This window comes from Gracilinanus agilis, chromosome 3 (genome assembly GCF_016433145.1).
Source record: "Gracilinanus agilis isolate LMUSP501 chromosome 3, AgileGrace, whole genome shotgun sequence".
NCBI lineage: Eukaryota > Metazoa > Chordata > Mammalia > Didelphimorphia > Didelphidae > Gracilinanus > Gracilinanus agilis.
This window is the reverse complement of record NC_058132.1, coordinates 55,666,709-55,682,410: the sequence shown is the minus strand read 5'-3', so window position 1 is coordinate 55,682,410 and position 15,702 is coordinate 55,666,709. Positions and strand designations below refer to the sequence as shown.

Sequence of the window (15,702 nt, the reverse complement as noted above, 5' to 3'; positions counted from 1 at the left end):
CAGAGTCATACAGTTAGGAAGTATCTGAGGCCAGACATGAACCCACAACCTCCTATTCTCCAGGCTTGGCTTTTTCTCCGCTGAGCCATCTAGCTACCCCTCAACTTGTTTAAACACAAAAAGATTCTATGATTTTTGCTATTTTGTTTATTTGATTGATTTATCCCAAAACACTCCTTAGAATTATATAAGATTTCTTAATAGGAATTTATATACCAAGATGAATTAAAAGGCTGGTAAAATTTCTAGAAGTAGACAAGATCAAAAAGGAGAAATGGAAGAATCACATAAAATGCTTATACTACTTTCAAATGTAAATTATTAAACACTAATAAAAATTCATTTACTCAGTAATTACTTGAGCCTGAAGCACCATTCAACTGAATGTTTTGTCCAAAGTTAGAAAAGTCTCTTAATTGCAAAATCAAATGGCATTTCCTCAGTCTTCCTGAACTCACAGTTCTTTACCTTCTGGACACTGTCTTCTCTCATGGTTTTGGTAACATTATTCTTCACTAGTACTCCTATCATTTCTTTTTTTCTTTCTTTTTTTTTTTTAATCTTTACCTGCCATTGATTATTAAATATTATGGGGCTCTGACTAATAATTGTGTCTGATTTCAGAAAGAAGGTATCACAAAAGGGCCACTGTACAGTGCCAAGTAGCACAAGGTTAAGGAGACCAACCAATCCTGGTGGGATTGATGAGAATCTGCTCCAAGACAAGAGGTCTTGTTTTGGGGTTTGAGGAAGTGGCTGTTTGACAACATCAGACACAAGATTCCCTCGTGCCAGATTTCTGACAGGTACCTCGGTTTGGCTGCCATTTTGGCTCCCCTCTCCCTGAGAGTGAAGGTAAAATCAGACTAGGGAATGATACTTCCCTTTTACTTTAAAATATAGTCCCTTTTCTTTCAAAGTATGGCAATTTTCTGTAGTCCTAGCTGATGACTGGGTAAATGCATAATTGCTGCAATTATCCTACAGGTTAATGGAACATAAATCACTTTACTGGGCCCTGATTCAAGGGCCTGTTATGGGTTTATTCTTGCTTACTCGGAATCTTATATACAATTTGATTTTGTTGTTTTTTTTTCCAAAAATTTAATTTTTTCTCTTCTATTTTTTTTAATGCTTTTGGTTTTTCTTTTGAGAATTGGTTTAAATACCCTGCAACTCAGACATGTATCATGAGTTGATCCAGGTGTTGGTCAACACCCTCCTCAGTGGGGATTGTATAATTTTCATAAAATTCAAGATTTAAAAAAAAAAATTTTTTTTAATTTTTTTTTTTAAACCCTTGTACTTCGGTGTATTGTCTCATAGGTGGAAGATTGGTAAGGGTGGGCAATGGGGGTCAAGTGACTTGCCCAGGGTCACACAGCTGGGAAGTGGCTGAGGCCGGGTTTGTAAAAAAAAAATTTTTGAGAGTAAATTCTGGAAAAGAAACTCACTAACTCCCTAAATTGAGAAAGTGAACTGTTTGGAGAAGGCACCATGGGGAAGCCTGTAGAAATCATGCACTGCATCAAAAGGTCCAGAATGAACTTTGGAATGTAGTGAATTGAACTGAGGTGGGGTTGAATACATTTACTCTAATGTAAACTCTTATGCCAAAGGGGATTGTCCCCTAATTGGCTTTTTGTCAATGCACCTACCAACCACTGGTTTTGCTTTCTTTCTCTTTTATTTCCCTCTTATCCCTAAATTATTGTAATTTAGATCTTTAAAGATAAAAGCTGGTTATGTGAAATGATTCATTGGGGAAACTAGGCATGTAAATCTGGGAGATTTCAACATACTTGTCTCCCAAAGAATCACAGGGGGAAACTGAAAGGGATTCTGGGAAGATGGCGGCTTAGACGGAGCAAATCTTAAAACCTCCATACCCTTTCCACACCGAGATAGAAAATAATGCACTTTGAGAAGAAAGAGGACAAAATCTAACAACAAGATAGAGCAGGGGGATCCTACTGCTGGACAGCTCAAAAGGTATGCCAAGAAAAAGGCTTGAATTCTTGAACTGTTAGGTGTGAGGATAGAAGGGGAATCCCAGGACCCCTCCCCCACAGGCTGTGCAGAGTCTCCAGCGGCCCCTGAAATCTGGCCTTGCTGGTGCCGGACTCAGGGAGTTGAACAGAGGCACCGGGGAGGTGGCTAGAGGAGAAAGCCAGAGAAACACTGCAAAAATGCTTGGAAGATGGCGGCTTGGAGCAAAATTTCAGACCTACAGCCTTTACCACACTGAGACAGAGAACAGAGGACTTCAAGAGGAAAGAAAACCAGGTCTAACAACAGGACTGAGCAGGGGGACCCTACTGTTGGATAGCTCAATGAAAACACTTCATCTTGTCCCCCCCACATTTTTTTTTCCTGTCTAGATTTTAGCCTCAGGGCACTTTAAGCAATACAGACTAATCCAGGCTTAATCCCATCAATTGGACAGACAAGAAGTCTTCAGAGGGCAGGGAAACTCCAACACCCCTCCCCCATAGGTTGCAGAGAACATAACTACAAACCTCCATTGCCAGCTGGGGGAAGATCTTTCATCAAAGCTCATTAATCCATCTGATTAAACTAACAGAACAGAGAGGGAAAAAAATATGAGTAAACAACAGAAAAAGAGAAAAGAAATTACAATTGACAGCTTCTTTCCAGGAAGTGGAAAAAAGAGCAAATGAAATAGAAGAGGAGGAAGCTCCAGCAAATTGGGCACAGGTTTTGGAAGATCTCAAAATTCAATTAACTCAAGAACTTCAGGAACTCAAAAAGCAATCAAGAGAGGCTAAAGACAATTTGAAAAAGGAAATACGTGAACTAAAACAAGAAAATAAAGTCCTAAAAGCTAAAATTGACCAGCTTGGAAAGGAAGCAAAGAAGGCGAAAGAAGATCTACAAAGAAAATCAGATCAGAAGGAGAAGGATGACCAAAAAGGCAGGGATGAAATTCAGTCTTTAAAAAATAGAACTCAACAACTAGAAGCAAATGACTTCACAAGGCAGCAAGAATATATAAAACCAAAGAATCACAGGGGGGTTGTGTAGATAGAATTCATTCCCCAAAAGCTCATTCAACCCAGCTCATCTTACCCAGCATCCCATTTGCCTGCTTATGCTGCATGAACTCTGCATGCATGGAAAGATGTGAACACGTGTGGGAGGGACAGAGGATAAGTTTTGGTGTGGCAACACCCTCTCTCTCTCCTTCCCAGAACACAGTTGAGGAGGCTGGCTGGGAGCCAGGTGAGAGAATCCACACACGTGGTCAGTTAGGTTAGAAAATTAGGCTTTATACTTCTATCCTTTTTATTTTTTCTACTTCAAGTGTTTATTAATAAAACTCTATGGAAAAAGAACCTGGAATTATTAATATTAATTTAAATTTAACACCTCATTTCACTTTTTATAAGTTCATTTAAGTCTTTCCAGGTTTTTCTGAAATCATCCTTCTTGTCATTTCTTATAACACAATAATATTCCATTACAATTCTATACCACATCTTGTTCAGCCATTCCCCAAATGATGAACATCCCCAACTTCCAATTGTTTGCCACCACAAAAAGAGCTGCTATAAATATTTCTGTACAAATTGATCCTTTTCCCTTTTTTTGGTATCTCTTTGGGATGCAGCCCTAATAACAGTATTGCTGTATCAAAGGGTATGAGGCTTTATAACGCATTGAGCATAGTTCTAAATTGCTCTCCAGAACAACTAGATCAGATCACAACTCCACCACTGCATTAGTGTTCTTGCTTTTCCACATCCTTTCCAGTACTTGTCACTTTCCTTTTCTGTCATATTAGCTGATTTGATAAGTATGAAATGGTACTCCAAAGTTGTTTTAATTTGCTTTTATCTAATCAGTAGTTAAAGCATTTTTTATGTAACTATAGTTTTGATTCTGTCTAAAAACTGCTTGTCCATATCCTTTGACCACTTATTGGAGAATGATTTGTATTCTTATAGATTTAACTAAGTTCTCTATATATTTGAGAAATGAAGTCTTTATGAGAAATACTTCCTATAAAATTTTTTTCCTAGTTTTCCACTTTCCTTCTAAATCTGGGTTGCATTGGTTTTATTTGTGCAAAAACTTTTCAAATTTAATATGATCAAAATTATTCATTTTATATCACATAAAGCTCTCTATCTCTTGCTTCATTATAATCTTCCCTTATCCATAGATCTGACAGGTAAACTATTCTATGCTCCCCTAATATGATTATAGTATCACCCTTTACTTCTAAATCACATACTCATTTCGACATTATCTTGGTATACAGGTGCATCTAGACAGGAACATCCTAGGCTTATGGTAGGGAACCTATGGCACGCTTGCCAGAGGGGGCACTCAGAGCTCTCTCTGTGGGTATGCGCACCATCACCCCAATACAGAGGTCGCCAGAGTTCATTACTAGAAAGCCAGAGGACATGGGGCTGGGATGCTCCCCTCCTCTCCAAGGGAGCTTGAGGACATTTTTCACATCACCCACCAGTCTAAAAAGTTTGCCTAGGCTCAAGGGCTCTGAAGTACCTAACACTGTCTTAAGACACTAAAGATGCTCCTGAAGATCCAGACTCAGAGAGATCTAACCATGGGAGATGGAGGAGGTCAGCAAAGGAAACTAGAGGATTCAATGAAACCATGCAGGACCACCACCCCATCTAAAATTGAATCATCAGGTAGAGACTGGCCCTGGCACAAAGTTTTGATTAAGGGACTAAAGATAGATGAGTAAAATATGAAGCAAATGATTTGCTGCAAAGGAGACTCAAAGAAAAAAATGGACTTTCCACAAGGACTACTTGAAATAGAGCAAAAAGAAAGCAAAGACCCCATGAAACAGAAACATTAAAACAAAAGCAAACTGATTTGAAAAATAGGCTGAGAAGAAACAATTTAAGAATCATTAGACTCCCTAAAAATCGCTATATTTTTAAAAGTCTGAACACTACATTTCAAGAATGAAATATAAATGAAATGAAAAGTTCAAATAAATATTATCCAAATCTATTAGATCCAGAGGACAAACAAAGTAAAGACAGACGAACCTACTGGTTACTTTGAGGAGGGGTAGAGAAGGAAGTTCCAGGAATGTCATAATCCAAAGCTTCCAGTCAAAGTAAAAAAAGCATCCAGAAAGAATTTCAAGTATCAAGGAACTAGTCAGGATCACATAAGATTTGGCATATCCTACTACACACAAAAGATCTTGAATATTATATTTCAAAAAGCAAAAGAGATAGGTTACAACCTAGAATAATTTGTCCTGCAATCTGACCATAATCCTACAAAGAAAAAATGGATCTTTAATGGATTAGAAGACTTTCAAACCAGAATTGAAAAGGAACTCTGAAATACAAACACAAAAGTCAAGAGAAATCTTTTCTCATAATTTATTTCCTCCAGACTAAGTGTTGGGGTTCCTCCTCAGTAAGCACTTAAAAGAATCAATTTTGAGAAAGTTACTAAAATGATGTGAATTTCTAGGCATGTGGTCTATTTCAGTATTTGGTCTTTCTTATTGATGAGGAAATGGAAAGCACTGGATCATTTCAAAACCTAAAGACAGCCACAGGAACTCTGACTCATTAATGCCTTTCCAATCTAACTAATCATTGTAGTACTGGGAATTAAGGACCACTGTTTTTTAAACCATGTTCCTTCAACTTCATCTCACATGTGAATGTGATTTAGTTTCAGACATATCAGCTATTTTCTCACATGAGAATAATTGGGGGGGGGCAGGGGGACATACCTCAGATCTATTAGTCTGTAAAAACATTTTTCATGTGGAAATTCCCTCCACTGACAAGAGACCAGCAAACAATTCACACTTTACAAACTCCAAGACTGAACTGCCTGGAGTGTAGAGAGGATAAATCGCTTACTTAGGGTGCTTGGGAGTCTAGTAGAGCCCTCTACAATAACAGAGAATAGGATTAGAAAATAAGGAAGTTTGGGAGAGGGATGGGTTTGAGGGAGTTCAGTTTTGGACTAAAGTGTAGAATTTAAGATGTCTGCAGGACATCCAGTTGAAGATGTCTCTAATAAGCAGTAAAACCAGAGTTTGGAGAGAGGTTAGGGTCAGATAAAGAGATTAGAGACTCATCAGTATAGAGATGAATGAAACCATGGGAGTTGATGAGGACACCAAGTGAAACAGTACAGGAGCAAAAACGGCTAAAAGGACACCTAAGTTTAGTGAATGTGGCCTGGAAGAAGACCAATAAAGACTGAGAGAGAGAGATCAGACAATGAGGATAACTTAGGAGAGAGGAGTTTATCTTTTATGATTTTAGAAATTATCTGGTGCAAGAGTCCTTAATCTCATGGCATGGCTTCCTTTGTCAATCTGGTAAAGCCTATACATTTCTTCTCAAGACAATGTTTCTAAATACATAAAATGAAATACATAGGGGCAGCTGGGTAGCTCAGTGGATTGAGAGCCAGGCCTAGAGATGAGAGGTCCTAGGTTCAAATCCAGCCTCAGACACTTCCCAGCTGTGTGACCCTGGGCAAGTCACTTGACCCCCATTGCCTACCCTTACCACTCTTCCACCTATAAGTCAATACACAGAAGTTAAGGGTTTAAAATAAAAAAAAAAAATTTAAAAAAAATTAAAAAAAAAAAAAAAGAAATACATAGGATTACAGTCAGTTCTCACTTTACATAAGTGGACCAATCCAAAGATCTCTATATAAAGCAATGTAATACAATTTGACTCTAGACATGGGGAAGGGAGGAAGGAAGACGGGAAAGGGACTGAGCATCTATGGAAGAAGGAGCCAGCACACAGTTCAAGGACATGTGGGGGCCAGACATAGAGAATCAAGAGCAGGAGGAGGAACACATGAGGAACAGGCCAGCCACTTGGAAGCCTAGCTGGAACCAAGTGGAAAAGAATACTCAGGGACAGATATGTGGGAACCAAATATGGACAAAGACAGGAGAGAACAGGCAATATGCAGGGGCTAGGAAAGACACATGGTACCCAAGTACAGACAAGGCAGAAGATAGACATATAAGGGGCAAAGGTCTCTTCATGTAGTTCTTCTGCTTTCACTTGGAGAGGGGTGGTGTTTATTTTTGAGAGAGAGAGAGAGCCAAGCTGAGGGGCAGGAGGAAAATGAGACTATATAGGACTGAACAGTAAAGTTCACACACTATAGGTGTTTTTTTGGAATGCAAATTTCTTTCATAAATCTTTACAAAAATTTGCATAATACAAATTTATGGAAAGCAAGAACAGTCTGTACAAAGGAAATCAATATATCAAAATACAGCTATCAATGTTTTTAAAAATAAGTTCATGTCCCCCAAGCTAAGAACACCTGATTTAATACAACAATCTCCCTACCCTCCAACATACCCTCTGCCCCTTATTTTACATGTGAAGAAAAAGTGAAGTAACAACTATGATCACAGAGCTTTTATCTAGAAACAACTGGGAACCAAGCCCAAATTTTCTTACTAGAAATTCAGTGCTCTTTCCCCTACACTCACTATCCTTTTTTCTGGACCACATCCTCACTCACATGAATCATGGGTAGGAAATTCAAGGGACCCCACAAAGGAATCACAAGGAAATATCCTGGCCCAAAGAAGTTTCATGGGCCAGGTAATACTGCAGCTTGTTTTAGAAGGTGAAATGAGTTTCTTTGTTAATAAAGCACTTTCTTCGAAATAATCTTGTGACAGCAGTTGTGCAAGTACTGTTACCTACATTTTACAAATTAGGAAAATGAGGCTCAAAATATTGAAGAGATTTTTTTTCTCCATCCGTCACTAGGATAATTAGAATTTACATCAAAGTTAGAGCTGAAACTGTCATCAGACCTTCTGGCTTCCTAAAACATAAATGTCACCATGTCAAACCCCCATCCCTGCCCCATGCCCCATCTTCAGTGATTTTCTCTCCATGGAGTATTTCTCAACTTTCTTGATAGCAGCTTCCTCCTTCCCCACCTTAGACCCTCTCTATATAAAGCTTGTCTGCCTCCATGACAATGTAAGCTACTTGTAGGGCAATATCTGACACATAGCACTATCTACCTGTCCAGCTACTGTTTAGGAATAAAATACAAACTCCTCTCTCTGGCATTTAAGGCCCTTCATTACTGGACTATCTTCATGAGTTAATTACATTTTTTTCTCCCCTCAAAACTGCACAGCAGTCAAATTTGTCCAACTTGCTGTTTTCTGTACAGTCTATCACCTGCCTCCAAGTCTTTGCCCCTAAGCGCTGTTTCTTTCAAAAGGCCTTTTCTGCTTGCCTCCAAAATTACATTGTATCTATTTTCTGTTTACTCATCTATGAGTCTGTTATTTCTCTTACTCTTCTTCCTGAGGAAAATATAAACTGTAAGACTGCTTTGGTTTTGCATTAATATTTATTAAAATGCTGTGCATATGGCAAGTATTTAAGGGATAGTGAGTTAATAAAGTTCTAGTATTTTTCCCACCATACTCAAATGTTATTTTAAATCTCTAAATTATCCATAGAGGAAGTATGGCATAATGAATAGAAGCTTGGCCTTTGGAATTAGGAAATCTTGTGTTCAAGAACAGTTCTTGGCATAGACATACTTTGTCTTATTTTTGGTGTTATCCTGGGGTCCTCACACTCTCTCACTCCCTATAGCCAATCTTATGAAGGTCTATTGATTTCGCCTTAGTACTATCTTTTATCTATACCTGCTTCTCTCCTCTGACATTGGCATGACCCTGATACAGACCCTCATCACATCATACTTGAATTATTTTAACAGCCTATAGGTTGGTGTGCCTGCCCCACTCAAGATATCCCTTTCAGGTAGCCACCTAAGGAATTTTTCTAAAAAGTAATCTGTCCATGTCACACCAGAATCAGATATACAATCCTCCATCTGGCATTCAAAGCCCTTCCTAACATAGTCTTTTCCCCTGACCTTCCAATGACCCTGGCCTCCTTACTGTTCTTCAAACAAAACACTTCAACTGCAGTTGTTCCTCATGCCTAGAAGGCTCTAGATCCCTCCTAAAATCCCATCTTCTATAAGAAGCCTTTCCCAATCCTCATTAATGTGCCTTCCTTTTTTAGATTACAGTACTTCCTATTTAACCTATACATATCTTATTCATATGTAGTTTTTTACATGTTGTCTCTCCCATTAAACCAGGAGCTCCTTGAAGGCTAGGATAGACATGTAGCCCCAGTGCCTGGCACAAAGTAGCTGCTTAATAAGTGACTGATCATAAATCTGAATCTAGACAAGATCATCAAATGCAATCTTCTCTTTGTATATTTGAGGAAGCAGGCTCATGTAGGAGAAAATGTGCCAAGGTGACATAGGTAGGTAAGCATTACCAGAATTTGGACTCAAGCCCAAGCACCTCAAATCCAAAGACTTTTTTCCACTATAATATGCTGCTTCTATTGGTCACTCAACTTAAATTGCTCTCTCCAAAGTTGCCAAATCTAATAACATCAATCATCCTTGACTTCTCTGGAGCAAGACACTGTTGCTCACCTTCTCTTAGACCCTTTCTGAAGGTTTTCATGAACCTACTCTCTCTCCTAGTTCTCTTCTTAACTGTTTGGCCCCTGCATCTCAGTCTCCTTTAACCACTTCATATCCACACTAAGGCTCTGTCCTGGCCTCTCTTCTCTGTTCTCTCTAGATTCTCTCACTTGATAACCTCATCTTCTTCAAAGGGTTCAATTATCAGCTCTATGCAGATGATTTCCAGATCTATATGTACAAGCCCAGTCTCTTCTGACCAATGTGCCCACATCACCAACTGCCTATTAGACATCTCAAACTAAAAGTCTGGTAAGGCATATCAAATTCTGCATATCCAAAACAAAACTTATCTTCCCCTCAAATACACTCTACTTTAAATTCCTCCATTACTTTAGAGGGCTCCACCATCTTTCCAGCCAACCAAGTTCACAATCTCTGAGGCATTCTCCAGTTCTTACTATCACTTTCCCCACATATGAGGGTGCCAGATTTTATTCCTCTCTCCACATCTCTAAAATATATCTCCTCTCCACTTATATAGCCATCACCGTTATCATCTCTCTACTGGACTACTGTAATAGCCTCCAATATGTGTTCCCAGTCCCAAAACTCTCTTCACTCTAATCTATCCTTCATGTAGCTGCCACAATGATTTTCCTAAAATGTAGGCTTGACCATTTCTCCCTTCCAAAATAATAAACTCCAGTCTTGCCTTATTACTTCCTTTTTTTTTAAACCCTTACTTTCCATCTTAGAATCAATACTAAATATTGGTTCCAAGGCAGAAGGGTGGTAAGGGGTAGGCAATGGGGGTGAAGTGACTTGTCTCAGGGTCACACACACCTAGGAAGTGTCTGAGGCCAGATTTGAATCTAGGACCTCATGTCTCTAGGCCTGGCTCTCAATCCAGAGCCACCCAGCTGCCCCACCCATTACTTCTAAGACAAAATATAAACTTTACATTTTAGAATTTAAAGCTCTTCCAACCTGACACCATCCAACCTTTTCAGTCTTCTTAAACACTCCTGAAGTCCAACTATAACTGCTTACTTGCTATTCTTCTCACAGCATGTTCCATCTCCCATCATCATGGCTTTGGATTGACTGTATCCATTTCTGGAAGCAGCTAATCCATCAACAAGCATTTATCAGGCACCTACTAGGTGCCAGGAATTGTGCCAAGTTATGCTCTCAAGAAACTTTCAAACTATTGAGGAAGGCAATCAAGTAAGTTAATAAACAGGCATAGAAAACATAGATATAAGAAAAAGGAATAGAAAGTGAGGAAAACCAAGAAAGGCTTAATATAAGAGGCATTTGATTTGAGCTTTGACGAAACTAGGGATTCTTAGTGGCAGAATTGAGGAGATTGAGCATTCTAGGTAAAGAAGCAAGTGCAAAGACGCAAAGACACAAAGACCAGAAAGAGTAGTGCCAAGAGGAACTCAGAGAAGAAAGAATAACTAGGAGGAACGGTTGGTCAACAGTACCAAAGGTTACAGAGACCAAGAATGAAGAGGACTAAGAAAATGTCGTCAGAGTAGACAATTATGAGATAATTGCACTCATTCCTCAGCACCTCTCTAAATTCCTGGTTTCCTTTAAGACTCAGCACAAGCACCACCTTCTACATGAAACCTTTTCTTATCATCTCCAGCTGCCAGTGCTTTCTCTGGCCAAATTATACTATATTCGTTTCTATACATACTTGGGAATGCCCATGTAGTCTCCACCATTAAACCCAATTTCCTTAAGGAAGGTGGCTGTGGCATTTTTGTCTTTGTGGCCCCATCACTGGGCAAAGAACTTGGCCCCAGGAGGCACTTAATAAATTTCTATTGGCCTAGTTCTTTTCTCAGGGGATGCAAAGATTAAAATTGGGATGATTTTTAGAATCCAGAATGTCAGAACTGGGGAGGGGCCTTGAACGGAGAATGTCAGGGATGGGAGGGAACTTGGAACCCGGAATGTCAGAGTTGGGAGAGCCCTTAGAACATAGACTGTCAGAGATGGAAGAGAACTTAGATCACGGAATATAAGGACTGCAAGGGCACCAACAGATTCCCTGGTCTATCACCCTCGTTTTCTGGGGGCACTGACTAAGCCAGGGCCCCCTCCCGCTCCACAGGCCCAGGAAGCCAGCTCCTGCCCCACGCCAGCATCGGCTCCAGGCCTGCAGTCCCGCCCACGGGCCGCATTGCCTCTGCCTCACGGACAGGCGGGCCCGCCCTCCGCTCCGGACCCTTACCCAGTTTCACGACGGTGTCGGCCAAGCACCGGTCCCACTTCCTGCCGAGGTCTGAGTCGGACATGTTCCCTCGCAGTTGCTGCAGTACCTCCAGTTCCAGCTTCAACGCCAGCTTCAGCAACCCTTACAGCCGGCCTGGGCGCCCTGACAGCGGCAAAGTCTCGCGATATTTCCGACACGTCCCGCTCAGAATCCAGAGTTAAGGCACTGGTCGAGGAATTATCGCGAGGTTGACCCGCTTGCCTCCGCCTTTTCCCAGCCGTCCTCTGGGCTGGTCGTCAAGGTGACAGGGTGCCATCAGGCCTGGCCTGACCTTGGAGCCTAGCCTGTAGGGGGATCACTGACTGGCCAGCTTCAATGTGAGGTCAGGGTCTCCTAGGTGCCTGGGAAGAGCTTTCTTACGTAGGTATCCCTCATACCCACTGCTTCTGGCCCCGGGAAATGTCAAGTTCATTCATATATTTCATTCAATCTTGTAAGGAGCTTTTATTTAGCGACCAGCCCTTTATGTGGTGGAGCAACAAGTGTCAGAGCTGGGCGGGACCTTAGAGCACATGATGTCAGAGCTGGGAGGAGCCGTAAAACAAGAGTGTCAGAATGGATTGGAACTCAGAACACAATGTCAGCTCTTGTAGGGGAGGGAGGAATTGTTCCATTGTTCCAGGGCTACGAAGGCTCTTAGGACAGAGAATGTCAGAGCTGAGAGGGTCCTTGGAACACAGAATGTCGGAGCTGGGAGAGACCTTAGAACAGAGAATGTCAGAGCTGGGAGAGACCTTAGAACAGAGAATGTCAGAGCTGGGAGAGATCTTAGAACAGAGAATGTCAGAGCTGGGAGAGACCTTAGAACAGAGACTGTCAGAGCTGGGGGAGTCCTTAGAACACAGAATGTCAGAGCTGGGAGGGAGCTTAGAACAGAGACTGTCAGAGCTGGGAGAGACCTTAGAACCCAGGATGTCAGAGCTGGGAGAGACCTTAGAATAGAGAATGTCAGAGCTGGGAGAGACCTTAGAATAGAGAATGTCAGAGCTGGGGGAGTCCTTAGAACAGAGAATGTCAGAGCTGGGAAGAGCCTTGGGATCCAGAATGTAGAGCTGGGAGACACCTAAGAACATCAGAACTGGGAAGGACATTAGAATATGGCATGTCAGAGGAGGAAGGAAGCTAATAGAGTCTATTATCAGATCCATTCTTGTAGAATTTCCAATTTGATAGCACCTGACAAAATTTGTGTCACTTTGGCAATGTGATGCTCCATCAGAGAGGACTGGTTCTTACATATTAGCAGACCATGTAAATAATAATAATAGCACTTACAGGTGTAAAAGGCAGATTGATTCTCAGGACACTGTGAAATGGGCATTATGTTCCTCCTTATTTTTAAAATGGAGATGATCAACTGTGAATAACTTAAACTATTATAAGACAAGGATCCAGGACAACTCCAAGCATCTCAGAATGAAAAAGGATATCTACCACCATAGAAAGAACAAAGTCCAAATGCAGATTGAAACATACCATTCTTCACTTTATTTCCTCCATGATTTTTTCTATGAGTTCAAGTTTCACAACATGCCAAGTGGGGAATGTGTGCTATATGTTAATATAGGTACAACCTATATCATATTACCTGACTTCTTGGGGAGGAGGGAGAGATGGGAGGAAAGGAGAAAAAAGAATGAGACAGATTTTGGGGCACAGCTAATGTGAAATTTTATTTATTGTGGATAAACATACTTGTCATAATTTATTACATATTTATAACAAATCACATATTATGTTACACATTATGTTATGTATTTTTAAAAATATAAAAATGGTAACAAAAAAATGAGGAAACCAAAGCCAAGAAAGATGAAGCTACTTGCTCAGGATCTCCTGGCTAATAAGTATTAGGGTCAGAATCCAAGCCCAGCTGTCTCCTCAATGCTAATTGATGAATCTTTCCACCATATTGTGGTTCTGTTCCAACAGTTAATATTTTCAGTTTTTGTCTCCTTATATTTGTATTGTATATTCCCTGAACAAAGAGGCCTTGCTGCATTACTCCCAAAGAACTTGAAAAAGAACACAAAGTTTATGACTTTGAGTAAATGTCTTTTGATGATGACAGTGACTGATGTTAAAAGAGTTAAGTATCATCATCTAAAGTGGATTATAACCTAGCATTTATTAATCGTGCACTAAATGCCAAGCCCTATGCAAAGTTCTAGGGATACAAAAGTAAAAGCAATCCCTGATCTCAAGGAATCATAAAAACAAGATGTGTACTAAATAAATCAGAGATAATCAATAAAGGGAAGGCATTAGCACTGAGAGGGATCAGGAAAGGTTTAATGTAGAAGATGATATTTTACTTGGAACTTGAAGAAAATCAGGGAAGATAGGAGTCACAGATTAGGAGAGAGAATTATAGAGGAGGACAGTCAGAGAAATGCAGTGAATGGAAAGATGGATTGGTGTGAAGAAAAGCAAGAAGACAGGTGTCATTGAATGAAAAGTATTGGGAAGGGAAAGAAAAGAGAAAAATAAGGTGTAAGAGGACTGGAAAGGTAAAAGGGAATTAAGTTATTAAGGACTTTAAAAGTCCTTTTTTAAGAGGACTTAAAAAAGGATAGGAAGGTAAGAGAGAGTGAAGCATTGAGGATGATCCTTGTTTATAGCCTGGGGGACTGGAAGCTGGTGGTACCTTCAACAATAATAAGGAAGTTAGAAATGAGGGAGAGTTTGGGGAGAAAAATGATGAGTTCCATTCTGGACATTTTGAATTTAAGATGGATATGGGACATCTGGTTTCACATGTTCAAAAGGTAGTTAGACATGTGAGACTGGAGACTGGAGGAGAGGTTAGGATTGAACAAGTAGATCTAAGGATCATTAGCAGAGAGATGATCATTGAAACCATGGGAGCTGATGAAATCACCAAGTGAAATAATATAAAGGGAAAAGAGAAGTAGAAAAAATAGATCTTGGGAGACACTTCCATTAGGGAGTGAGACCTAGATAAAGCTCAAGCAATAGAAACTGACTAGGAACAGATAGATTTGTAGAAAGAGAATCAGAAGAGAAGAGAATAATGGAAACCTTTTGAAAAAAATTTGTCAAGGAAAAGAGGATGATTAATAGTCAAAGGCTGTAGAAAAGCCAAGAAGGATGAGGGTTAAGAGATCATTGCTAACTTTGAGGAGAGTAGTTTCAATTGAATGATAAAGTCAGAAGCCATACTATAAAGAATTAAGAAGCAAATGAGAGGGAAATAAATGGAAGAACCAGTTGTAAAAAAGTTTCCCAAAGAGTTTAGGAGAGCTGTGGAATAGTAGCTGGTAGATAGATCAAGTGAGGCTGTTTCAAGAATGAGAGAGAGTTATATTCTTAGGCAGTAAGGAAGCAGTAAGTCTTTTAGGAAAGATTGAAAATAAGTTACAGAGTGGGAATTATAGAGGGGGCAATTTGCTGGAGAAGACAGAATAGAATGAGATCACTTATAAAGGTAGAGATATTAACTTTGAAGAGGAAAAGGGCCACTTCTTCATGTGATATGGGGCAAAGATGGAGATAGGGGCAGAAGGCATATGAGTGATATGAGATGAAGAAGAAAGGAGAAGGGGGAGTTCATGGCAAATAGCCTCAATTTTATCAGTAAAATAGGAGGCAATGTTGAAAGTTGAAAGGGTGGAGGGAGGAAAATCCATGAGATTTGAGGAAGGTTGAAAAGTTTCGGGAAAATCCCCCATAGTGAGTAGAATGGTGAGTTAATTAGGAAGGTGTAAAAAAGATTGCCTTGCAGCAAAGAGAGCCTAGTTAAGATTATATAACATAAATTTGTTGTAGACTCAGTTTTGTGATTTTTCTCCACTTTTGTTCAGCAGCATATGAGTAGGAACAAAGGCAACAGATGGTAGGAATAATCTAAGGTTGAGGCTTAGCAGGAAATATTCAGCAAT

The 15,702-nt window shown here is 40.0% G+C and overlaps 1 protein-coding gene across 1 annotated transcript in view; it reads right to left on the bottom strand.

Annotated features, from left to right (window-relative positions):
- Nucleotides 1–11,929, bottom strand: part of MICOS10 (mitochondrial contact site and cristae organizing system subunit 10) — a 47,578-nt gene extending 35,649 nt beyond the window's left edge. Inside the window, exon 1 of the mRNA XM_044667821.1 lies at nucleotides 11,759–11,929. Coding sequence (XP_044523756.1) covers nucleotides 11,759–11,822 — 64 coding nt within the window. The 5' untranslated portion in view covers nucleotides 11,823–11,929. The remainder of the gene's footprint in view (nucleotides 1–11,758) is intronic.
- Between the last annotated feature and the right edge of the window lie 3,773 nt (nucleotides 11,930–15,702).